The 25,355-nt window shown below is 43.2% G+C and overlaps 1 protein-coding gene across 1 annotated transcript; it reads left to right on the top strand.

Moving 5' to 3' along the window:
- The first annotated feature begins 862 nt into the window (after window positions 1-862).
- YWHAG (tyrosine 3-monooxygenase/tryptophan 5-monooxygenase activation protein gamma) lies at window positions 863-23,946 on the top strand. The gene is made up of 2 exons (XM_072640267.1): window positions 863-1,237; window positions 20,337-23,946. The coding sequence occupies exons 1-2, from the start codon at window positions 1,151-1,153 to the stop codon at window positions 20,991-20,993; spliced, it is 744 nt and encodes a 247-aa protein (XP_072496368.1). The 5' UTR covers window positions 863-1,150; the 3' UTR covers window positions 20,994-23,946.
- Window positions 23,947-25,355: the final 1,409 nt, after the last annotated feature.

Raw genomic sequence — 25,355 nt, 5'->3', positions numbered from 1 at the left:
CCGGGGATCACCATAATAGCTAAGTGGGAGGACACCGATCCAGGAGGGTGGACGGTTCTTGGGCTGAGCCCCGAAGGGCCTGGGGATCGGAGGGGGAGGGGAACAAGAGGAGGGGGGCAGTTAAGGAAGTTCGGTCCCAGGTTGTGGGGGGTTTTTACAGGCCAGCAGAAGATATTGGATTTGATCCCAGGGGTAGTAGGGAGCCACTGGAGCTTACTGAGCAGGAGGGTGACAAGGAAAAGAGCGCCCACCCCCACCCCCCATTCAACCAGGGTCAACATCCCTAGAGAACAGGATTGGGAGGAGGAAGGGAGGGAGGTGCGCAGGCCCGGGCCGGGCTGGGCTGGGAAGGGGGGAAGGGCGGGGCTGGGCAGAGAAGGAGAGGGCGGAGCCTCCGGAGGCAGTGAATCAGCATTCCGTCTGGGTGACGCATGGCACGCCGCGCCCTCCCTCCCCCACTCCTCCATGGTTGCGAGTACAACCCGGGGAGAGGGGCGCGCCCAAGGTGGCGCTCCCACCCCCACCCCCGCCCCCTGTGGCTCAGGCTCTCTCCCCCAAGTCCCTCCCTCCTTGTGTAAGTGCCCTGCTGCTAAAAGCCCCACTCTCCTCGGCCTCTCCCCTCCTTCAAAGACCGAGGGATTTCCGCGCAAAGCCTCCTGGGAAGTGTAGTCTTCCCTTCGTCAGCCCAGACGTTATCAGAGGATCTCGCTCCCCGTGGACAGAACTACACGTCCCAGGGGTCCTCGCGACGAGGCGGTGACGGGAGAGGACGAGGAGAGGGCCGAGGAGGCGGAGGGGGGAAGGGGGTCGTGGGGCGGGGCCTCGAGCTGACGTCAGGACCGTGGGCGTGGCCGGAGGGGGTTGTTCTCCCGCGGCACGCGCAGCAGCCGCAGCCGCCTCGCGCCGGGTTCCTCCTTTGCAGCACGAGCCTCAGCAGCAGCAGCAGCAGGAGGAGCAGCAGCAGCAGGAGCAGCAGCAGCAGCAGGAGCCGGAGCCCGAGCAGCCTCTGCCGCCGCCGTCCCGCGGACGTGATTGGTCGGCCTGCCGCCCGGGCTTGAGCCGTCGCCGCCGCCTCTGCCGCGCGCGCCTTCCCCGCCGCCGCCCGCAGCCCCGCAGCCCCGCAGGAGCCGGCCCGAGCCGCCCCGCGAAGATGGTGGACCGCGAGCAACTGGTGCAGAAAGCCCGGCTGGCCGAGCAGGCGGAGCGCTACGACGATATGGCCGCGGCCATGAAGAACGTGAGTGCCCCCTCCCTCTGTCGCGACAGTGCCCGGGCGGCCCGAGAGCCTTGTCGCGATAGGCCCCCCCCCCCCCCGGCCTCGTGTCGCGACAGGGCGGATGGCTGGCGTGAGGCCTCCATCCCCATCCTTTACACTGCTGGGCTGCCAGATGGGGGGGGGGTCACCCTTTGTGCCCTCCCTGCAGTGTGGGGGGCGTTGGGAGTAGGTGGGGTGGGGCTGGGGGGGGCGCCGCGTCCATGCGGTCGCTCTTTGGAGGTTCCTCTTTCTCTGTCTGTCTGGGCGGCGCCTCTCCCATTCACTCGCCAGCCTGCGCCTGCTTTCTCCTTTCTGCTCCCCCCACCCCTCCCTCCCCTCCCCCCACCCCGGAGGAATTCAGGAAGGGGGAGTCGGGGTGGGGGGCAGAAAAATCCCTGGGTCAGTTAAAAAAAAACCCAGTCCTTCCGAGATCGCCGTGCGTGGCTCTTATTTGCTCAGTTTCTTCTTTAAAAATGCCCCCACCTCCTTCCCCTTCCTTCTTCCTGCCTTCGGGGAGGAGGGATGGGGGCTGGGGGGGGAGTATTTTACCGTTTTATCATTTTCTTTTCATTGTCTCGAACGTATCTCCGTTTTTTTTTCCCTCTCAGACTTGTCAATTGAAACATGCGGTATTTCCCCTTAAAATAAAGGTTATGCATCAAGCCTAGTGGTTCAATTTGTGACATTTGCTGTTTCTTTTCTAAATGCAGGCATACATCTATTGAAATCCTTATAAGTTAAAAAAAAATCATCTCTCTGATCTGATCTTGCAAACAAAGCGATCGTGGGAGGCAGTATCAAGTCATTCCAGAAGATTCTGCATTTGTCATATTGCAGAGAGGCTAGACTGGGTGGAGGGAGGGAGGGGTTGCTTTAAAGGGGGAAAATGTTTTTTTATTTGTTTCGTGACACAGGTCTGAGCTCTTTTTTTCTCCTTTTAATAAAGAAAAGGCTGGAGTGTCCCCTCCTGCTGATGAAAAGGAAATGCTGATCTTGAAATGTCGCAGCCTGTCTGGTGCACAGATGTCTGCCTCTATTGCAGCATTTTTTCAGTAACCTTACATTTATCAGAGGGGCAACATGTCAGCATGCTCGAGAACGGGGGAGGGAGGGAGGCAGGGTTGGAACGGGACCAAAGGAACCCTGGAAATGGCAGGATCTGATGGATGACTTGAGTGCCTCCGTTCTAATATTTGGCAGGCTCTTTTCAGGTATCCTTGACAAATAGATAACAAAGGTATACAGTTATATAACTAAGGTATTAAAAATACACCAATTAAAAACTGGATGACTGAATAAGCCAAGTATATAGGATAAATCCTCCTTAATTGGAAGATCCCATGTATTATCATGATTTCAGTCACACCTATGTAAGTTGAACTGGATCATTAAAGTAGGCCATGCTGAAACGTTTTATGTTTAGACATTTAAAAAGAGTATTAGGAGGGTAGGAGCTCCCTGCTAGAATTATATTACAATTGAGGGTAGATGCTCTATCTAGCCTGTATTTCAACATAATATCGGTACCATTGATAGCTTTTAACCTTTCATTCAAACCTCAGTTTCTTCTTTTTGCAGTATATTAGCCTGGGCATTTTAACAGGCCTTGATCTTAAATGGATTTGTCTTGACTGCTGTCTTCCGAATCTTCTAATTCTTCCTCATTTGCAGTTTTTCAGGAAAGCTTATGACCTCGCACTCATTGCCTTAGCAACATGGTGATGTCACACATAATGGCACCGAGGCTGCAATGCGCCCGGGTGGTAGGGAGTGTTCGAATGGCCCATGGCCAAGGTAATGCAGAAATGTGATATAATACAAGAGCCGAGTGGGACTGAAAATTTTATTGTATATACCCTGCTGGAGAAAATGATATTTGTGATAGGATGAAGGGTTGTTCCACTGTCCGGAATATTTTTACCATATCACTTTGCCTTTAGACATACTAATCAGTGACCTCCAGATGTACATTGGGGCTGATCATCTTTCTATCTTTAATGTCACATCTAGCCATTCTGTAGGATGACAAACAGTGGAACACAAAGAACAATTGGTAAGCAGCTAATATTTGAATTTCTTGGTATGTTTACACTACACTTGGATTCAGCTTTAAACAAAAACTTAAAGTTCTCCTAAAAATGAACTTTCTTGAACAAATAGGTGAGTTTATTACCTGTACTTTGGCCTAGTCGTAGAGCTCATTAATCAAATCACAGGATTTGGACTTGAATTAAGGGGAGTGTTTTTATGAAAAGTATTCACAAGGTATATAGTAGATTCAGCAGCAGCCTCGAAAGGGCCTTAGGAAGACCAGGGTTCAAATCTCACCTCCTTAGAGGAGTGTGGCAGCTTGATGGCTCAGTGGGTAGAGAGCCAGGGCTAGAACCCGAGTTCAAATTCCATCTTAGACACAAATGGTGGCTATGTAAACTTACAGTTAGCAAACAGGGAACTTGTCAGCACACTTTAGAATGGGGGAGGGAAACATGGAACTTCTAGGACTAAAGGAAACTAGGAAATGCCATGATTCCCCGTGTAAGTCGCTTAACCTCTTGCCTCAGTTTCCTCATTTGTAACATGAGGATGAAAATAGCACCTACCTTCCAAAGTTGGCACAAAAATCAAATGAGAGAATTGCAAAAACTTGGTAACACAGTGCTTGGCATGTAAGCGCTCTATAAATGTTAGCTATCATCCTTATGGGGAAGTTACCCAGTCTTTCTCTCCAAGCCCCCATTAGTACTGGCTACACTCCAGCTGTCATGATTGGGTGTCATTCTGCCTCAGACATAATTCAGTTATCTTGTCCCCAGTATTTAGGTACTTAAAAAAATAGTAGTTGTATATGGGTGTCTTGCATGAAAATGATTAAATATCTCAGAATGATATGAATTGATATGTCTTCTTCCTGAACTGTTCCTCTAGAATTTAAACGGATGTCAGCTTTTATTTTTTTTTTTTAGAGAGAGTACCTCACTATTCCTCATGTCTTAGACAATACCATTTTTGTGCTTGGGTTTTGTAACAGCCTGCTAAGAAGTTAATATTTCTAAGTAGGCTACTGGTACTTGCAACTGCCTTGGGAAAGGAAAGGAGTCTCTCTGTGAGTGACAGAACCTTCACTGTTAACCCCTTATATTTCACAAGGGATTTGGAGATTTCCTTGATTTTTAAAGAAATCACCTTCCCAGTGCAATTGGTAATTAGGAATCTTTACATTATATCTTACTTTTTTTTTTAAACTGATGCGTATTCCAGGATGGCTGGATCAATAGCCATTATCTCTAATGGAGTAATAATACCTCTGCAGGCTTTTCAGAGGTGGCTATCCGCCAATCCTTATTTCAAGTGATGGGAATTCTTCCCTCTTGGGGTTGTGGAGTTCCACAGTTGATGGATCTTCTGTGTATCCCCTTTGGAGAGCCAGTATGGAGGAGTAGACTTTGGAAATCAGGAGTGAACTGCACTTAGCACGATTCCTGGAACTTAAATGTTGATTAATGGATTGAATTGTTAATTGAATAATTGGACCATGAGTACAGGTCCTTTAATTTCTCTGGACCTCATTAAGAAAAAATCCTAAACCTGCTTCAAAAGTGGGTTGATTGTGAAGGTCAAAGGATATGGGGTGTTTATGAGGCTATTTCTATAAGTGTCATTCACTGTTGTCTTGATAATCTAGGACCTCAGCTCATCTTTTTTAAACCTTAAGTTTTTAGATAGAGAATCAGAGGCAGGAAGAGCCTCTGCTTAAATGTATAACTTTATGAAACTAGCCTAGTGAATACCTGTAGAGTTGACCCTAGAGTTATACTAATATTACATCCTTAGTATCTTTGAGTCGCCAAGATGGCACAGTGGATAGAATGCTGGAGAACCTGAGTTCAAATTCAGCCTCAGACCGTTACTAGCTCTGTGATCATGTGCAAGCCATATAACCTCTGTTTGCCTCAGTTTCCTCATCTGTGAAATGGGGATAGTGATGATACTAACACCTACCTACCAAGGATGTTGTAAGGATCAAATGAGATGCTACTTGTAAAATGCTTTGCAATTCTTAAAGTGTTCTATAAATGCTAGCTATTATATTTTAGACATAGTTTCAAATAAGTCAAATTCTGGTTTTGTGCAGAAGGATAAAAGTTTTTGGCTTTCTACTCTACTTAGAATACATCCAGTAGGGTGACAGATGTCCCTGTCATTGCGCAGAGAGGAAATGTACTAATTAAAATCTTACAGCAAATGAGGATTATATTGATGATCATAAGCACTGAGCCAGGTGGAAGTGTATATCTTGTCTTTGCTTGGTTTCCATTCAGATCATTCAGACCTTTATTAAGCACCTACTGTGTGCCAGGCACTGTGTTAAGTGCTGGCTTTCTATTTAAAAGATGTCAGCCAGCACCCAGAAACCACATATTACTCACCCAGGGGGATTCTTTAGACACTGATTCCAAACCTAGGTGTACTGCCCCACTAAGTAACGGTTTGTGGAGGAGGGAGGGACCTTCTCAAATGTATTTAAAAAGGTATTCTTCCTCCCCCCATCTCTAATGAAGTAGTTCTTTCCCAGCTCTTTTTGACCATTCCTTAATGGATGCTGTACTACTTGGTGATAAGGGGATCTATGAAAGAATAATGCTTTGGGGTTCCATCAGGTTGGTTTATTTTTTCTCCAGGAACAGATTATTAATGTCATTTAGTAGCCTTGTGATGAAAGGTACAAGTACCTCACCTCACTAGTGATTCTTCCTCTCCTCCCATCCCCCTTGTATAAAGGCCTTCTAGGGTGACCATCATATTTTTCTGCTTGTACCTCTGAAGACTGGAAATACCCTTGGTGGATGCAAGTCGCTGTCTCTTCTGTAACTTGCATTCTTAAAGAATTGCCTGGGTCAGGTTTGAGGTTGAGTAACTACCATGGTGGCATAAGCCATTATGTGTGTTACAGGTGGGATTTGAACTCAGACCTTCCTGATTCCAAGGCTGGTACCATGTTGTGGAGTCACCCAATCAACTCTAAGACTGTTGCAGACTCTTTGGCTGATGTGCATTAGTGATAGGAATTTCCACATGAAGCATTCTCTTTCAGTGATGAAGTGGTCCACCTTGACCCTTGACCCCTCCCCCCCCAAACAGTATTAACAAAAAAACGAAATAGCCCAAGACTTAAACAGAATGGTTGCTTCGTGGCTTTTTGTTTGGTTTCTCTAATTTCGTTACATTGTGGAATTAAGACTGTGAACAGAGATGCAAGGCATAGTATGTTTTCAGTGCAAAGAAGCTACAAATATTTGATGTTTAAAACTACCAGTTCTTACCCCGCTTCTGCTGCCAAAGCTCTTGCAGTTGAACAATGATGAGATATTTGCTCCTTGAATAGAAACTAGTCATTTGGTGCCAGTCATGGCATCCTGGTGAGCTTCACCCGTCTCTTGCTGGTTGTTCCTCCATTGTTTAAGCTTACCTTTTGCAGTAACCATTCATAACATATGCATTTCACTGGTGAATCTGCCATAAGCAGAATTTTCTTTGTTTGGATTGAACATTGGTCTTGTCTGTGGTATGGTTTTTGGTCATATGTAGGCAAATGGCACAAATTTCACATGTACATCTTTTAATGGAACTAAGAGGAATTTTTTTTTCCTCTTGCACATTTATACCATCAGAACAAACAAATCATGAGTCTTCTGCCTTTTTGCCCTCTTGAGATCCAATTTCTGAGCTTGAAGAAAAGGATCAAGTATGATGTGGATTGTCCTTTCATCTTCAATAATTCTGGCCTAGTAGGACTGCTATCTAGTCTGGGAATATGACAGTGATCACAGGGGGCAGCTGGCAGTGGGGGAGGGATGGTTAAAGAGCAACACCCCCCCTCCCCCAAACAGCTGAGTGTGAAAAGGCAGCTGCAGTGGGACAGCGAGAAGGCAGCAGGAGCCTTTAAACCTGATCTAGCATAGAGCTTGAGGGAAGGAATTATGGGCGCTAAAATGTGCTTGGTTAGAGTTCTCTTGAGAGGAATGATGGCTATGTCACCAGGACTGGACCTAGGAAACAAGAAGCTACGCGTAGGACCAGGATTTTATAGCTTTAGAAAGAAGTTTGCTTTAAGAAAAAAAAATTCTAGAATGGTTTGATTCTCATGCTGCCCCCCCTTTATAACAATCCAACATCTCAGCAAAAAGGTAATGAATGAATAATTATCTTGCCTCAGCATGGAAGGCCCAGCATGGGTCAGCAGATGTACAAGTAACCCCTCTACACCCTGCCAGTGTACTTTGATACAGATGTGTTCCAGTGTTGATAGTTTAGAGTCTGAGAGAATAAATTAAGCGAAGGGTAGGGAGTCACTAGTAGAATTGGAAAGTATGGATTCGGGGGTAGGTGTGGGGTGGGGAGGAGACTACCAGGGCACTTGGAAGTATGGAGAAAACTGGCTAAAAAATTTCAGATAACATAGCTTCAGAGAGTGGAATATTCTTGTGTGTTGAAGTAATGCATTGTAGATGTAGTCCGTTATCTGTTGCAGGACTGGAGTCAGCTGGTAAATGTTTGTGCCATTGTTGCGTTTCTGTATAGATCCTTGACCAGCAAGACCCTCCTACTGCTTTAAACATAGTGAAAACTTTTTGTCTTGCTTCTCCCCTCTGCCTCCCACCTCCCCACTGCAAAAGGAGACAGGAGGACAGGCCAAATAAAGGTTTTTGGATAAGGTAATAAAGATTACATCCTTAACAGGTGACACAAAGCCAGGAGGGAAAGACAGGATCCAAGAACACTGATCGTTTTAGACATTGGGTTGCCAACATTTTGAAGTATGATAGGGAGAAATGTAAAGTCTTACATTTGGGTTCAAAAAATCAGTTTCCCCAAGTACAAAATGGGGTTAGATAGTGTATTGTCAGAACAAGATTTGGGAGTTTGAGGGTGTGGTTGTAGTTGAGTTGTTTCAGCATGTCCAACTCTCTATGACCCTGTTTGGGGTTTTCTTATGAAAGATACTGAAGTGATTTGCCATTTCCTTCTCCAACTCATTTTGCAGATGAGGAAACTGAGGCAAACAGTGAAGTGACTTGCCCAGGGTCACTCAGGCTAGTAAGTGTCTGAGGCCGGATTTGAACTCATGAAGACGAGTCTTCCTTGGCCCAGTGCTTTCTCTGTTGCATTGTCACCTAGTTTCCCTTCATTGTACTACAAGGTCAATAATTAGATTAACTAATTTTAGCCTGCCAGGGTGGGGAGCAGCCAAACAAAACTGATGGAGTCTTGGGTTATGTAAATGAAACAATAAACTCCAGGAACAACATAGAGACTCCCCATGTGTGGAGGAGAGTGTATGGTTCAGGGCAGTGTGGTTGGTTTGGGAAGACCATTGGAGAGGGGAAGGCAGCCACCACGCTGGCAGTGGGCCATTGAGTTCATTTGAGGATTGGTTGGAAAGGAAGTCTGGGGATTTGAGGGTAGTGGGGTTGGTGGGATCTTGAAGAATATTTTAAGCCAGAAAAACTATCAAAAACAATGGATTGGACTGTCTCAAAATACTGGGTTCCCCTTCACTGGGGGTCTTTTAGCAAAGGCTGGACTACCATTTGTGTGGTGTCTGACCAGTGGAAGCTTTTCTTCAGATGGCCCCTGACACCCCTCAGAACTCTACTCTACCTTCCATCCCCAGCAGATGAGAGTGATGATGAGGCCAGAGCTGTGGGTGGACAAGGATGAAAAGTTGAGGGAAGGGTTCTTCATGGTGCTTCTTTTTCTTGACCTTCTGATTACTTAGTAGCTGAGATAATTTAAAAAGGGAGAGGGTGAACACCCCTAATTGGCCACCTTTGAAGAGGAGCTACTCTCTTCCTTTTAACCTCAGGTAATGGGGTAGCAGAGAATGGCCTTCATTTTCAAGGGTAGCGCCTTCATGGGGATTGGCATCAGACCTTCAGGGGCCTGGAGGCTGTCACTGTTTCATCTTTTGAGGTCCTTCACTCTTGGGTTGCCTGATAGAGGGGTCAGAGGGATGAAGGGGTAAACTTGAGCTATAACAATAAGAAGCTGATTTTGTTCCAAGTGTGGTGTTTAATTTTCCTTCTTGGACAGATTTGGCCCATTGCTTTAAGCACTGAAAACTGGATCATTCTACACGGATCAAGGCTTCTGGAGGCTTCAGAAATAACTTTATAATCATGTACGACTTAGTTAAAATAAGGTTGCTCATAGAAAAAGAACTAGTCCTGTGGGTCCAAGGGAGCTGACTGAAAACTGAAGTTATCTGTACAATTAGTGCCCAGTTTAGATGTTAGATTTTTAAAACCCAAATAGTGTCGGATGGAAATTGATGAACTCAAAACAAAGCTGTATTTCAGAAAGTCCAGATAAGAAAGGATGTTAATGACTGGCTCCTTCTTTTGGATAGGTACTGTTGATAAAGCTTTTTGAAAAGAGCATCATGTTATCTTTTTATGTTATTAATGTCTGATCAGGTCCTTAATTGCTTTTAATGATGATGCCAGTAATTTTGGAAATGAGGGGAATATAATTTTTTAGCACCATTTAACTGCCAGTGTTTAGAAATGTGATATAAATGGCAACACTATAAAAAAAAAAGGCCTTAGAATAGAAGTGGAGCCATTTATTGGGAAAGATAAAGGAATATGATTATCTGTTTGCAAAGATAGTCGTGAATTTCAGCTCCTGAAGTAAACTCCATCAGATCAACCAAATTAGCAGTAATGTAATAATTCAAGAATCTGCGACACTTTATAGAAATTCCCTCTTGTAGCGCAGCTCATAGCTCTTCTGGATGCCCCTGCAGAAACTTTAATGAATTCTTGTTCTCCCCTCTGAAAAAATCCTTGGTAACCAGTCTTTCTGTACTTAAGCTAATCTTCAAGAGACAAATGTGGCTGTACATTTCATTCAAAGCTGTTGCCTTTAGAGGACCTCGCAGTCCATTTGCTTGGCTGTGGATAATTCATAGCTGCTCCCATTAGATGGGAGGCAGAGGGGAAGGACCATAAAGCAGGGTCAGAAATCGATTTTCCTAGAGGACCACTCACAACCTAAGTACTTCTCCCTAATAATAATAGAATTCTCCCCTCCCACCCCCCGTTAAAGTTTAAGAGCTTATCCTAGGAATAGTTTCTTGTTCCTGCTATAAACTAGTTAAAAATTTGACAAATATTTTATCCCATGTAATGGTGTGCAACCTTTTCCGATCTTTAATCTGGGGTGTGTGTCTTTTTATGCTCCACATGTTGCCTCTAAGTAAAACTACCAGTTTCTTTTTAACCAATGGTGAGTCTTCTTATGAGTTACTAATTTCTTTTTACTCTTTTGACTTGGACTTCCTATGGTGCTTTTTAATTGGTTCTGTGTCCTTAGCAGTCACCAGTGCCACTCTGTAGAATTACTAACTGCCTTCTCTTTATCATGTATTCAGTCATTTCTTAGGTTGACAATTAACCAGTGCTTTTGGGCCAGAGGAGTAAATAAACGCAGGTCCTTGTACACGTGAATGACTTATATGGAGCTCTTTTAGAAGTCTGTTAGACAGTATCTTTTAGAATGGTCCTAAATACCATAGAGAAACAATTCTAGACAGATCTGCCATCTTTGGCCATCATTATAATCCTTAATTCTCACAAGTGTTCACTTCAAGTGCATAGTTTGTGGATGTTTGTCCTTCTTAATTGCTGTTGCATCACTTTATTAATGGATGGGTTTGATTTTAGTGTGTGTTCTGTTTATAAGAAAACATAGAGAATTGTGTAATATCGTTCCATTCATGGAACTCTAAGAATACTAGGTCCCATAGACGTATTGGTATGTATTTAAAATTTCCCCTTTAGTACATGCTCTCATAATTTAAAATGTTGACAAGTATCATACTGTTCAATAATTGTTTTGTGGTCACATCCTTTGTTCTCACATTAGCAGCCATATATGTCATTCAATAATTGTAGACTAAATTCTGATGTAATTTTGCTATTAATATCTGATATTACCTTAGATAATCATCAGTGCCTGCACTTTGGTAGAATTAGTTTCTCTATCTTCCTTCCCCAACATCTCCTGACCCAAGGACAAGGATTAAGTTAATTAGAGCTTGAGCTTTCTAATCCCTCTTCATTCTCACTTTCCTGTGTACTCTCTAATGAATGATTTAATTTCATTCTTGGAATGTTGATTCAGCAGTCAGTCAATAAGTACTTATTAAATGCTTATTATGTGATCAAAAATGCCCTCAAGGAGCTTCTACTCTACTTTTAGGAAGGTATAGTATTAAGACAAGTAAATAAAAAGGGTACTTAGGCAGTCACTTGAGGGGTGTGGGATGGAGGCTTTTCCTAAAAGGAGGTGTGGGAAGTTAGCTTGCTCCCAAGAGCATGAAGGGTTCTGAGAGGGAGAGAGAGCATGAGAACTCTGAGTTCTGGGCAGCAGACTGCAGAGCATGGAGGCAGGAAAGAGACTGTTATGTATAGAAGACCAAATGGGCCCAGGTGGGTGGGGATGCAGAGGGCACTTGAGGGTTGTGAGACATGATGTGAAATCAGCCTGAGAAGATAGGCTAAAGTGTCTGTGAAGGCTGGTAAATGCCCCACAAAAGAGTCTGAACTTTGTCCCAAGGTCCATGTAAAACCATGAATGGTTTTTACCCCTAGGTCTCAAAGATGGACTGGAGAGATTGGCCAGTGAGAAACCAATTGGAATCCTCCAAATGAGGGGTACCTCTGACAGAGATCTGAATTGGGAGGGCTGATTGGGACCATGTGGCTGGACAAGATGACTGTGGAGAGCCCTTGGAGATCCAAATCTATGGTCCTGTGATGGTCACATATTTACCCACATCAGGATTTTGTTTTGTCTTAAGAACTAGTGGTATGTATCGGTTGAGATGATGTACTTTCTTGGTGAAAACCTTAATCTGGACCAAAAGATTGGACACAAATTGAGGGCATGATACACAAGGGTGCTAAAGTCTGTTTGCTAATCATATCTTGTATAGGGCAGGATAACTGGACTTTTTCTGGTCTTTATAAGAACCTCCAGTTAGAGACAGAGTAGCTGCCATTGTACTTCTGACCAAAGCTGCTGGGTCAAACCCCAGGATGCTAGTTAAATCAGGTTTAAAATAAATGTTAAGAGCAGGCTTGAAAAGGAGAAGGAATCACAGAAGAGCAACATGTTACCTTAGGGGGGGAGGGATCTGCCCCACAAGTCCTGCATGGATGCTTCATGATGGTATGACAGTGACTGTGCCTTAGAAGCCCAAAGGTGGCTGGGCCTACCCAGCTGCAAAGAGCTTGAAGACAGGGCCACCAGCTGATTGTTTTGGTGATCCAAAACCACCTTCTGTCTAACCTCATAGAGCCTGGGGACGAGAAGACATATTCATTCATATAATAACTAGAAACTTTGCTTTAATTGTTAGTTCCCTACTAGGTCATAGAATTGTTGCTTATAATTTCTTAGAGTAGGAATTGTTCATTTTCAAGACAGGAAACTGAACTGAGTCTTGGCATGCCAAAAGGAAATTATTTTGTTGCAATTTTACTTTTATTTCCAGCAATTCGAAGACAGTTTGGGTTCTGCTGTATAGCAAGATGTTTTACAAAGTATCAAAAATCGCTAGATGGTTCTGTGGCCTAATTGTAGTCTCAGTTTCTGGTAATGTCTCTTTATCCCTTCCTACACAGCGTGGCTTTTCACTTAGTTCCAACTGCCCATCAGACTGATTTTACCTGAGTCTTAGGTTCTTTTACAGGTCTTCAAAGGGAATACTTGAAGAATGAACCAAATAGGTAAGACAAGGGTATTCCGTCCATGATTTTTCTTAAAATATGAGCTCACAGAGAACAGGAAAGGCAAGCAGTAGATATGGGTACTTAGAATATTGATGTGCAATGCAGTTAATTTACCACACTATGAAATGTTCTTGGGTGTGATGAAAGGAACCCTGGAATAGAAGTTAGGAAACTGAGTCTCTGCCCTGGCTGCACCAATCTTGGGGACCCCAAGAAAGGCACATTGGGAGCTGGATATCAGTGGTTGGGCTCTATAATGAACAGTTACTATAAATTAGTCATCATGATTAGAATCCTGGGTGTAATACATCTATTTGTATTGCTTTTAAAATAATTTGTAATGGATAGCTTTTGTTTTCTTCCACTACATTTCTGAGGGTCTACGTCTTCCTACCAGAGAATTTTCTATTATAACAAGTGGTTAAAAGCGGGGAGGAAGGAACAGTCAGCAAAATCAGTTAACACCCAGAAAGTCTGACCTCCCAGGCTGGTTCCCTGGCTAGAGGCCCTTCCTGGGGGTTGCCTTCTTGAGTCTTTTCTTTGAGGCTGAGCTGGGTCCTCCTTCTCAGCTGTTTGGCTAGTGTTACTGTGGTCATGTATCTTGTTCTCCTTATTTCACTTGTATCAGTTCATAGAAATCTTCCCATGCTTCTGTAGTCATCATATTCTCCAGGAATATTCCATTGCATTCATGTACCTCAGCTTGTTTAGCTGTTCACCAGTCAGTGAGTGTAGGGTTGTCAGGTCTTTTTCACAATTTTCCTATTTCTGGGGCCTTTCTTTTTACCATTGGCCTCCTTGTGAATGTGTGCCTTGCAGAGAGGGGAGTGGCCCTCTGGGTCAGAGTAGAGACATTTGAGTTATTTTCTTAGAATAATTCCAAATTACTTTCCATAGTAGTTGGACCAATTTGCAGCTCTGTCCATAGTGCTTCTGGGTGCCCATCTTTCTAGTGCCTCTAACGTTGAGTATTCCTGTCTTCTGCTGTATTTGTGAAGTATTAAGAAACCTTGTCACTCATTCACTAAAAAGGGTAAGAGAAAAAATTGTGTTTGCTTATGTCTTATTAGTAACGTATTCTTCTACCCATTAACAGAAGTGTGAGCCCCTGTGGCACATAGTTTTGAGTTGGCAGTAGTGATTCACAAAGATGAAACCACTGACTCTTTTTTATAGCCTTAGGAACAAAAATACGTTTAGAACTAGAAGGAACCTCAGACCCCTTTTGCTTTCAACATCAAGAAGTACATAACGACCCAATTGTCTTCCTTGACTTTCCCACATAGCAGTCTGGATCTGCTTGCTTTCCTTTTACTGTCCCTTTTGCTGAGTCTTCATCTCTGGCCCTGAGCCTCTCTCACCTGTAGATCTCTCCTGCTCCCCCTCCCACTTAGGTGACCCACCTGTCCCTCAGACTCCCATGTTTGAAATTGAGTGAGCTTTCACTCCCAGCACGTCATCCTCTTGGCCTCTCCTTTATTTCAACAGTGTCAGCCATCTTTGGACCCTTAGTATAGCTTTCTCCTGATAGAGTCTTTTCTATATTCTTCCACAATTAATCACCTGCCACATTAATTTATCCTTCTGTTCCCATTGCTCCCGCCCTATTCAGAACCCTCATTTCCACCAGACTTGACTATTGCAGGGGCCTCCTACATAATCTCTCTCCTATTTCACATTCATCCTTCCTGTTGTTTCCTGATTAATTTAATGTATTATGTGTCAGACTTTGGGGATACAATGACAAAAAAAAAATCCCTGCCCTCAGGCCACTTAGGTTCTATTGGGTGGATGATGGGAGTGCAGAAGTAAGAACATGTACATAGAAAACAAATACCAGATATATCTGGAGGATCTGCTGGGGGAAGGCTCTCCTAGTGACCTGGGGTTTGGGGAGGCTTCTTGGAGGAGGTGACACCTCAAAGGAAAGAGCTTTGAAGCAGCCTGTCTGTGATGATCCCATCATATATCTCCCTGATAGAGGACTCAGCCAATTGTCCTATTGTTAGATGACCCCCTCTCTAGTCCTTTGTGCTGTTTTCCTACTCTCTCCTTTGGAATGGTCGCATCTCCCCACCTTTCCCAGCCTCTTCCTGCTCAAGGTCCTGCCTGTCTTGAGCACCATCTTTTCCAGGCAGCCTTCCTTGAGTCTTCTCCTTTCCCCTCCATTCAATAATGATCCGTTTTGTACTGGTTGTGGCTCTGTGGAATCCATTAGATACCCTCCCGGCCAGAGCTTCTTCCCCTTTTTGTGTGTCATGACAGGCTGGTGAAGCCTCTGAACTCATTCTCAGAATCATGTTTTTAAATGCTATGGATTACAAAGAAAATAAATTACTGAGTGTGGCTTTCAGTACTTTTGAACAGGTCACTGGCTCCAGGTGAAGGACCCTCGATCTAGTCCAACCCTTTCATTTTACAGGGAAGGAAGCTGAGGTCCAGAGAAGGGAAATGACTTGCCTAAAGTCACAGAGATCATAATGTCTGAACTCAGACCCCAGCCCATTGATCTTTCCTGTTGTTTCACACTGTCTTGTTAGTGTTAGTATAGGATATATCCTGTGAGAAGTCATCAAGTTTTTATTTCTTTTGATCTCCTTAGCACTTAGGGTTTGGCACCTAGTTGGCCCTTCAATAAATCTTTGTTGAATTGTTCTTTATTTAGGGTCTGTAAAGCACAACTTTAGAATTAATATACACAGAACACATAACTTAAGTTTCCAAAAGGTTCCCTTTACCTTCTGTCTACAAAGATATTGAGCGTAAATAAGGTTTTGGCACATATCAGCAGTGACCCATGGTCATTTCTGCCATGCCAGTCTGTGCCAATGATAATGTTATCAAATGTGTATCTTTAAAATATGTCACAGGTACGGAATTTTAAACCCATAATAACATAATTTAATAGAAGTCTATGTAGAATCTCCAGCAACTTAGTTCTCAACTCTTTGTGACTAGAAGGCCCAGGTTTGAAAAACCAGTTGCTTAGTCCAGGAGAGATGGTTGTGGCTAGCCTATTCAAATGGAGGGAAGAATTGGAGGAGGGTATGAGTCACCAAACCCAGTGTGAATCAACAAAAGCTAGTTCATCATATTAGCTTGTGGTATTTGAGCTCCACAGCCCTCTGTTCTGCTCCATTCTGGCCTAGCCTCTTGTTGGAGGGCATTTGATAAGGGGCTTCTAAAGAAGTTATACTTTGTAAAGACTGGTGCAAGGACCCTGCTGGGGGTGAATTAGCTGAGGAAGGACTTAAGATTCATCTTCTGGTATTGAAAAGGCCACTCTACTCTAGGTAAGATGGAGTAGAGGTCCTACATGGCCCCAGAGGACAAAAATAGGGACATGTAAAGACAGATGTCAGCTCCATCTTTGGTAGAAGGTTTCACTGGAGAAAGCTGGTCACACATTGAAGGAGCCTCCTCAGAAGCAGGCCAGTCTTAGTTCCTTAGATTCTTAGATTCAAACCCAGCTCCTGTGACCCCAAAACCTTTGGCCCTGGAGCTCTCTAAGCAGGTGTTTTTTGTTGGGCATGTGGAGAGATCTCTATTGGATCTAATCACAGACAGGCTAGAGGGGCCTCTGGTTCTCAGGAGTCTCTGTCCCCATTAGGCGGCTTATATTGTACTTTGTTCCTTCTCGTAGATCTCTTCAGGGTGCTCTGATCTTACTTGGAAAGAGAAATCTTGATGCAGCTGAGGAGTTAGAAAGTTTAGGGATAGTGTGTTCTGTACATGGCTGAAACATAAAATAAGGAAGTCAATGAAAATGTCTTCAGGAGCAGCAAGGTTTCCTTGAAGAGGCAGCTCTTAGCTACCCATTTACATGGGCACATAGGACTGTGGCTGAGCAGTTTGTTAATGACTTGTTAATCTGGTTAATAGATTGTGGTTAATAATTGGTTCTCCTTTCTTTGGCACCCTTGACCCAGTAAGTGAAATCTGAATTTGAACTAGGATCATGTGTATCTCAGAACTGGAACCAGTGAGTAGTGAATTCTTGCCATATAATTTCTTTTTTTTAGCAGAAAAGCTCTGGGGAGTAAAACCTTGTACTTTTTCTACATTTCTTGCTAAACTCCCAGACACTCACTGGTGATTTGTTGCAATGTGGTCAAAAGTTGTATTCACTTTATTTGTATTAAAAACCGGATCTGTCAGTTTTGAAACATAAATGTCTATTCCCCTCTCCCCCAAAAGAGATAGATTTTGTACCTTCCATTCAGTTGACTAGCCCTCCCCAAATTAACAGATGTTAAGTCTCTTGGTTTTTAAGGGCTGAATGACACAGCTTAGTTTTTAGAAATTTAGAAAGGATCTTGTGTCAGGACTTTTATTGGCAGAGAAATATCTTTGGGGATTTTCCAAATGTGACTGAGTTACCAGATCTAAAGGTAATAGTACTATTTCATAACATTGTTATGTTCCAATTTAAGGCTTGAGAATTAGCAAAACGTACTTCTTTCTATAAGCACAGATTGCTAATTTTTGAGTGCCTCTGAACAAATCCTTATTTGGTGAAGGCCTTATGATATATAGTGATGAGGCAATTGGGGCTTTAAATAGTTTTTGGCCCTTCAAATAAGGGCAGCATGATTTAGGGAAAGGGCCAGAACTTAATCTTGGTAGTCTTGAGCACCCAAGGTTCATGTTGCAGTGAAAGATATTATATTATAGCAAGGAGTGCTGTACTTGGTGATCTCCTGTGCTGGTCAGACCTGTGTAGTCAGTGATCAAGTAATGTAATTCATAAGTGTCATGAATATATTGCAGTAAATTTGTCTAATTAAAAGCAGCTTTGAGTGTGAGTTTAAGCAGTACTTTGTGTCTGAATAAACTTGTTTGTTATTATTTAACAAAGTTGTTAAACAATATTGTTTTACAGAGAGCTACTTTACTAGTAAATTTCATCTGTCTGTCATGAAGAATGCCATTTTCTTGGCCTGGCTGTTAACCCCCCATTCCCTTCTGCCCCTCCCTTTCCCATCCCCAAGTATGGCAGAGGTCTTCTTAGTGGTAGAAATAGGATTGCATAAAGATTGTGTCCCAGAGGATTCAAGTTGGAGAGCCAGTGGAAATAGGGGTGAATTGGTAGGGTGGGACCAAGTGATTTTCACAGACTCTTCAGCCCCAAACTGAGGAGCGGGGGTGTTATTTTGAAGGCAATAGAGAGTCACTAGGGGTGTTTGAACAGAGGAGCAACGTAGCAAAGATAAATGGAGGCAATTTAATTTTGGGATACGTGGAGAGCCAAATTGAAAGTTGGAGAGCCTAGGGGCTGAAAAACCCACATTAGGATGCTGTTGTTAGGAAATGGGACCAGTCTAGGGATAGGAATGGAAAGGGAAATAGGTTTGCACACTGGAAATGGCAAGACTGGCTTCTGGACTAAGGGAGAAAAAGCAAATACCTTTCTGTAGTTTCTGAAAGAATGAGCCTGATCTAGCTTTGGTTTGTCAAATATGGCCTGGGAGAGTAGGGGAGATGGTGGCAAAGGGGTGAAGGGAGTTGGACATTCTGAGGATTTCCCCACACTTGGAAAATGTGGTCATTCTCCATGATGTTGGGAGATTCGACTTTAAACAAGGAGCACCATCCATCTCTGCATTCTGGTGTTGCTGTGTCCTTTAAATCATGTCAAGGAAGAGAATCCTTAGTAAATGTTCTTCACATCACTTGAACCATGTCTGATGGCAGCACCACAGCTTTCTTAACACTGGAATGGAGAATCGAGGCCATGAAGTAAACCAGATGTAATGAAAAGAAAATTAAGTGGGCTTTAGGGTCACAGTAGCTGAGTTCAAATCTAGGTTTTTAACTACTATACTATGTGGTCTTGGTCAAGTCACTTGACTCCTGGGCTTTGGATTTCTCCTCTATAAGATGAGAGGGTGACTGGATGGCCTTTGAAGTCCTTTTTGCATCATAAGTTTTACTTATTTGTAAGATGGCATGTAGTATAAAGTAGTGACTGTAATGAGATCTTAGCAAGCATAGTTTTTCAAGATGAATTTGTCATCTTAAAGAATTATAACTAATTTGATGTTCTGTTCCAGTAACTTCTGACAAATTAATGGCTTTTGATATGGCAGATGTTAGTTTAATATGGCTTGGCAGAACTTGGATTTTAAGGTAGGTTGCATAATAGAAAGAGCACAGCCCAAGGGCAGAGGACTCTTGTTAATTTTGTGCCTTTACATAGGCCACCTGCCTCGTCTGTGCTCTGTCTTCATCTGGAGATACAGAGGACCGTGCTCCCTTCTCTGCCTGCTGCCTGCCTCACTCAGGGGTGATGAGGATTAACTGTTATCTGTTCAAACTTGTTCAAGGAGAATGACATTATTGGACATTTCCACTATTATCATTCGTAGATGGTGCCATTCGTGGGCAATATTCCTCAGATATCCTCTTCCCTCTAATGTATGGCCACAGGCTTGGGGTGAAAAAAGGTACATATGAAGATGAGGATACAGGTAGTTAGCCTGGGGAATTGTGGGCAATCAATCTGACTCATAGGGTGTGGCCAGATTCTTTTTTGGAGCTGCTTCTACCCATAAAGCAGAAGAGTTTGTGCATTATTCTGAAGGAAGAAAGCTTTGTGCTACATAAGTGTTAGGGATGTTTTAAAAAACTAATTCATAAAATTTTGTAAATTGGATTAAGTGGATGAAAGTATAAAGGGAAAAAACAACCTGGTTCTGATTCAGAATAAAAGGGTGGTGTTGTTAAGTGCTAGTAAAACCTTGTGTGGTGTAATAAAACCCTTCGATTTCATGAATGAGGCCAAAGATCAAGTCAACTTCCTGTCAGGTAGTGTGTGTGTGTGTGTGTGTGTGTGTGATTAACTCACTTATTCAATATTAAAATGTCAGTATGGAGAGATAGAAAATGACTTGTAGACTTACTTAATTTGGATCTACATTTTTGCTTTGTCATCCTTTGTCCCAGAATTCAGTTTTTGTGTGTATTGCTCTTTGGAGCTTTAACTGGGTGAAAGTGTCATTTTCCCCATGGGCAAAAGGCTGGGTTTTAATCAGCGTTAGACTTCTGATTCAGCATCCAAAGTTGGAAATGATGAAAAGACCAGATAACTTACGTGACTTAGGCCTTTTCTTAGAGGTACCAGATTTTGATAGATTCCCATGATTTGGTGTTTTGAGGTTCTGTTTTTATGCATCTCACCCCTCTGGTGGCTGTCTTATTTGAATCTGAATGGCATAACAATGGCTTGAAATCCTTCTAATATCACCTTTACTCTAATGTCCTTTTTGTCTTTCTAAACACAGGTGACAGAACTGAATGAACCATTGTCCAACGAAGAAAGAAACCTTCTCTCTGTGGCATATAAGAATGTGGTGGGGGCTCGGCGCTCCTCCTGGCGGGTCATCAGCAGCATTGAGCAGAAGACATCTGCTGATGGCAACGAGAAGAAGATAGAGATGGTGCGGGCCTACCGTGAGAAAATAGAGAAGGAGTTGGAAGCTGTCTGCCAAGATGTGCTCAGCCTGCTGGACAACTACCTGATCAAGAACTGCAGCGAGACTCAGTATGAGAGCAAAGTCTTCTACCTGAAGATGAAGGGGGACTATTACCGCTACCTGGCTGAAGTGGCCACGGGGGAGAAGAGGGCAACGGTGGTGGAGTCCTCAGAGAAGGCCTATAGCGAAGCCCACGAGATCAGCAAGGAGCACATGCAGCCCACCCACCCCATCAGGCTGGGCCTGGCTCTCAACTACTCCGTTTTCTACTACGAGATCCAGAATGCTCCCGAACAAGCCTGCCACCTGGCCAAGACCGCCTTTGATGACGCCATCGCTGAGCTGGACACCCTCAACGAGGACTCCTACAAGGACTCAACTCTCATCATGCAGCTCCTCCGGGACAACCTAACGCTCTGGACCAGTGACCAGCAAGACGACGATGGTGGAGAAGGCAACAATTAAGACCCCGGGTGGACTGGCAGCCACACGCTGATGCTACTACTGCAGTCTTTATTTTTTTCCCACAAGTTGGGGGGATCGGGTGGGGGAGGGGAAGGGAGGGGATGACCTTCCCGGGGAGGAGCCCACGGCCTATCTTTGATTGCCTCTTTGACATTTTTGCCAAAATACCACTAGTGGAAAGTCGGGCTGGCTGTGCTGGGATGAAGTGGCAGCCTCACGCTGCATATGGACTGTTCTGTAGATTAATCCGAGTGGAGCTGTCTTTGATTTAACTTATTGCTAGTGATAGGGTTTTAAGACGAAAAAACAACTTGAATGGATTGGCCCTCATTTGAATAAGTTCTGTGGTTCCAGTAAGAATTCTGTTTTTTGGGGTTTTGTTTTTTTTTTTAATGTTCATGTGCTCATGTCTTGAGTTGTGGGTGCTGTGTATAGTTTCTGTGTTGTAGTGGTGTATCTTCCATGGTGCACGCTACCTGTCCTGGCATCGCTTTGATCCCCACAGTATGGCGGCTCATTTAGCCTTAAGACTTAGGCCACGTTAACTCTTCTGAGACGCCCCTTAGCTTTGCAGTATTGACACTAAGTTACAGTTTACAGTATTCTACATGACAGCCATCCATCACATCAAGCCATCTCTTGTATCTCTTCATTTGCTTGGGTGTTTGGTGTTTTTCCTGAGCCCTGCTTTCCACCTCGCGGTCCCCACGACTCGCTCGAGGAGTAGCAGGAGCCACCCTGCGTTGGGGCTCATGGGCAGATAATAGGTGCTTGGCAAGTGGTGATGGAATTTTCTCCTTTTCTTTTTATTTTCTGCTATTTACTCCACCAAAAATATAGTTAAAACACTTTAACAGCAGTAGATTTGGGGAGAGAGATTAAACACCACAAAAAAAAAAAAAAAAAGAAAATTCAGGCCTGTATGTCATGTGCCCAGTTGGTGTTTTCCAAGATGGCGCCACAGTTTTCTTCCTCAGGGATTATACTGCCAGTCCCCTTTCACTTGACTCTCTCCCACTGTACCTTTGGCCCCTGGCACTCGGTCACCTGTTGGGTTATGTGGAAACTTGGTGGCCACCCTACAAGGCTGGGCTAGGTACAGTGAGGGAAACTTCAGGTGCTAGAAGCCCATTTGGTAGAGAAATCCACAATGGAAGAACAAGGGTTACATGAATACGTCCCTAGGAAATGTGGGGAGCCCTGTAACTGTCCATTCTTTCCTTCTCCCCTATAGAGAAAAGAGAAGCATCACCCCTCCAAGTTCTTTTATTTAGTCAGGGAGAACATAAATGGACCCAGATCATGACCAGATAGTATTTGCTTTTATTTGACGTAAAGACTTTTTTCTTTTGACTTTTCCAGCTTTTACAAAATTTGAGCATGAGAAATTAGAGGTCGCTGCCATTCCCTTCTAATTGATTTAGTCAGTCGGTCCACAAACATCAATTGAGCGCTACTGTGTACTGGGCATTGTGCTGAATGCTGAAGATAGAGCTTTCCTTGCTTGAGATAGAAGGAAGATGCAGGGCTCTTGCCACCAACTGGTTTCCAGTAAGCCTTGAGTCCCTTCTCCTTTTGGAGAAGCCAATCTATAAACATGATATATCAGTGTTGCTTATGTGTTATGTTCAGTTATTTTTTTGTAAAAACTGCTATAATGTGTCTAAAGTCTTACGGTCACAGATATTTTGTCCCTTCGTTTGGGCAGGAATCATTGAATGAAAAAAATAGCTGACAAAAATATTTCTGCTAAATTTTCTACCAAAATTGACTTTATAGTCATGAAAACTGGACCTAAATGCCAGTGAAGTCAGAAGAAATCATTCTTCTAATATGGAATAAATGTATTCTCTGTGTAATGTCACACAATCTCCCCTACAGCGACTCCCTTTAGAAGTTCATCTCTATGAACTAAAGGGAAAAGTCCCAATTAAATGACCTTGACTGAAAGGACAGATAGGAGAAACCTGGATTCCTTCAGATGCTGCCAGTTGATACTTTGAGTAGATGCCATGGAGTGGAGGAGATTGGGGGGGGGGATGGGGTGTGGTCCTTTTTTCCTTTCAAGTAATTTAAATTCATGTTCAGACGTGAGCAGTGTTGTCTCTACCTGTATAACTTGGAAGTAATTTACTGGAATTACAAAACCTATTTTTTTTTTTTTTTTAAACTTCAGCTTTGGCTCTGGCTGCTTTTAGCAAACCCTTCAGACCATGATCACGGAGAGGCTGGGACGAGTGGGGGCGGGGATTGGATTCTTAAGCAGCTTCATTGATCTTTCCTCCTTTTTTTGGTTTTGTTTTTTTCTTTTTTTAAGAAATGCACTTGCCTATGATACTGTTTCTCCAGTGAAATGACTGCTCCTCCATTACTCTATCGATACCATATTGTGCATGCTAGTGTTGTATTTCTATACAGTAGCTTGAGATTTATTAACTTATACTGTAGATGTTATGTATTCCTATGACAAAAAAAATTAAGTCTTCAAAAATTTTTTAAAGTTTTTTAATTTATTTTTTTTTCTTTTGGGGGTAAAGTTCGCTCTACCAAATAGTGATCGTAACAAATTGATCTGTTATGGATGTTGCTATAGTGACATGCAGTTATATCTTATTTTGTTTCTAAAAAGGAAAGCAAAGCAAAAGAAACACCGGTATTAGCTTCATCTTAATGTCTGGTGTTCATTGTCATGGTGAAATTAGAACTCTCACCGTGTAGGAGAACAATAACTACGTTCTTGGAATGAGCCTTTGTGCTTTTTGTCATGTTATGCAGTGAACTATTTTTAAGGTCTAATCAGTGATTATTTTTCAACTCCGTGTTTCTGTAAGGAATTATTTCACACACGGACCATTCTTAGCAGTTTTCCTCAGTGATGGAATATCATGAATGTGAGTCATTATGTAGCCGTCGTACATTGAGCAAATAAACTTACAGATCTGATGTCAGTGCACACTTGCTTGTATTCTGTGTGTTGAATTTATTCTGCGTCTTCCACCAAGGTTGACATGGGCTGTTGTCCCCTGTGTCCATCTATACACTCTGGGGAACGTAGATGAGTTGGCTCTCCCTTCCTGCCCAAACTCATGTTCTTCCCACTTTCAGTGTCTCTTCATCAGTATGTAGGAGAGATTGGTTCAGCCTTTTGGTGACTTTGAGAGGAGAGTGGGAGTTCTTAAAATGGCCAAGGGTGTGTTCCCTATCTCTAAGGATCTTAAGTCTTTGGGAGAGAAGAGTTCTCTCCTGACCCTGCCCTTAGCTTAAAGCAAAACTTGTGGATTTATGTAATGAAAGGAAGAAATTCTATCTAAAAAGTTGAATTTTAATTCTTAGGTTATAAATTTCAGCAACAGATTGGTATTTAATTTGGAACAGAGAGAGGAGCCAGAGACTAAAGATGCTCCTTCAGGTGTTGTTGAAGGGCATCATTGTCACTCATAACAGTCACTCCCCAAGCTTTGTGTGAGCAAAGAGGACCTCACAGCATAAAAGTGGGGCTGGCAACCTGATCCCGGAAATTTGCCCAAATTAATCAGCACTGTGCTCTTGGACAGACTTGTGTGTTCTCAGCCAAATGAGTGAGACATCACTTTTGCTTCAGGCAAATCATTGTCATTATTTGTAGGGATACTGAGTCTGAGCTCTCAGACAATGACAAGAGGGCAGAATAATGAGCCCGAAAGGACAAACTTAAGCACAGAAACAGTGATTTAATAAATAGCTGTCCTAAATCGAGTAGTCAGTGATAGAAAACAGGTTTAATAAATACTTTAAAAATCTGGACTGCAGGTTTTCTCCATTCCATTTATTTTTAATTATCACATAAGTCATTGTTCAACTTAATCCACATTTGAAGTGGCCAACCTGGAATGTATATTGACTCATAGCAGATGTGTCCAAAAATGGTGCTGGTCTCCATTGGGCGGGCAGTTATTCTCAAGAAGTGGCTGGTGTGCAGTGTTGTTAGGGGCTCTTATCTTAAGGTTTGGGGTGTCTCTTCCCATAGGTGCTGCATTATCCCCAGCATTTCATGATCAAACCTGGGAGGCCACTTTCTAAGTAAACTGACAGACTGAGATTTGTGATTAAAAAAAAAAAAACTTAATCTGGGTGGCAAACTATACCTTGAACCCAGTAGGTCACTTAGTGCTAGGCTTGGAGTCAGGAAAACCTAGGTTCAGATATTACCTCTGACACTAACTAGCTAGCCATGTGACCTTGGGCAAGTCATTTAGAGCTTCGAAATTTCTCCATTTGTAAAATGGGGTTAACACTCGAATTCACGAACTCACAGCAATGTGAGAGTTTAAATAAGTGCTATATATGTCAGTTTTCTCTTCAATGCATCCCTTTCTCATTCTC

The sequence above is a fragment of the Notamacropus eugenii genome, chromosome 2 (genome assembly GCF_028372415.1).
Source record: "Notamacropus eugenii isolate mMacEug1 chromosome 2, mMacEug1.pri_v2, whole genome shotgun sequence".
NCBI classification, from domain to species: domain Eukaryota; kingdom Metazoa; phylum Chordata; class Mammalia; order Diprotodontia; family Macropodidae; genus Notamacropus; species Notamacropus eugenii.
This window is presented reverse-complemented; position numbering and strand designations above follow the sequence as displayed.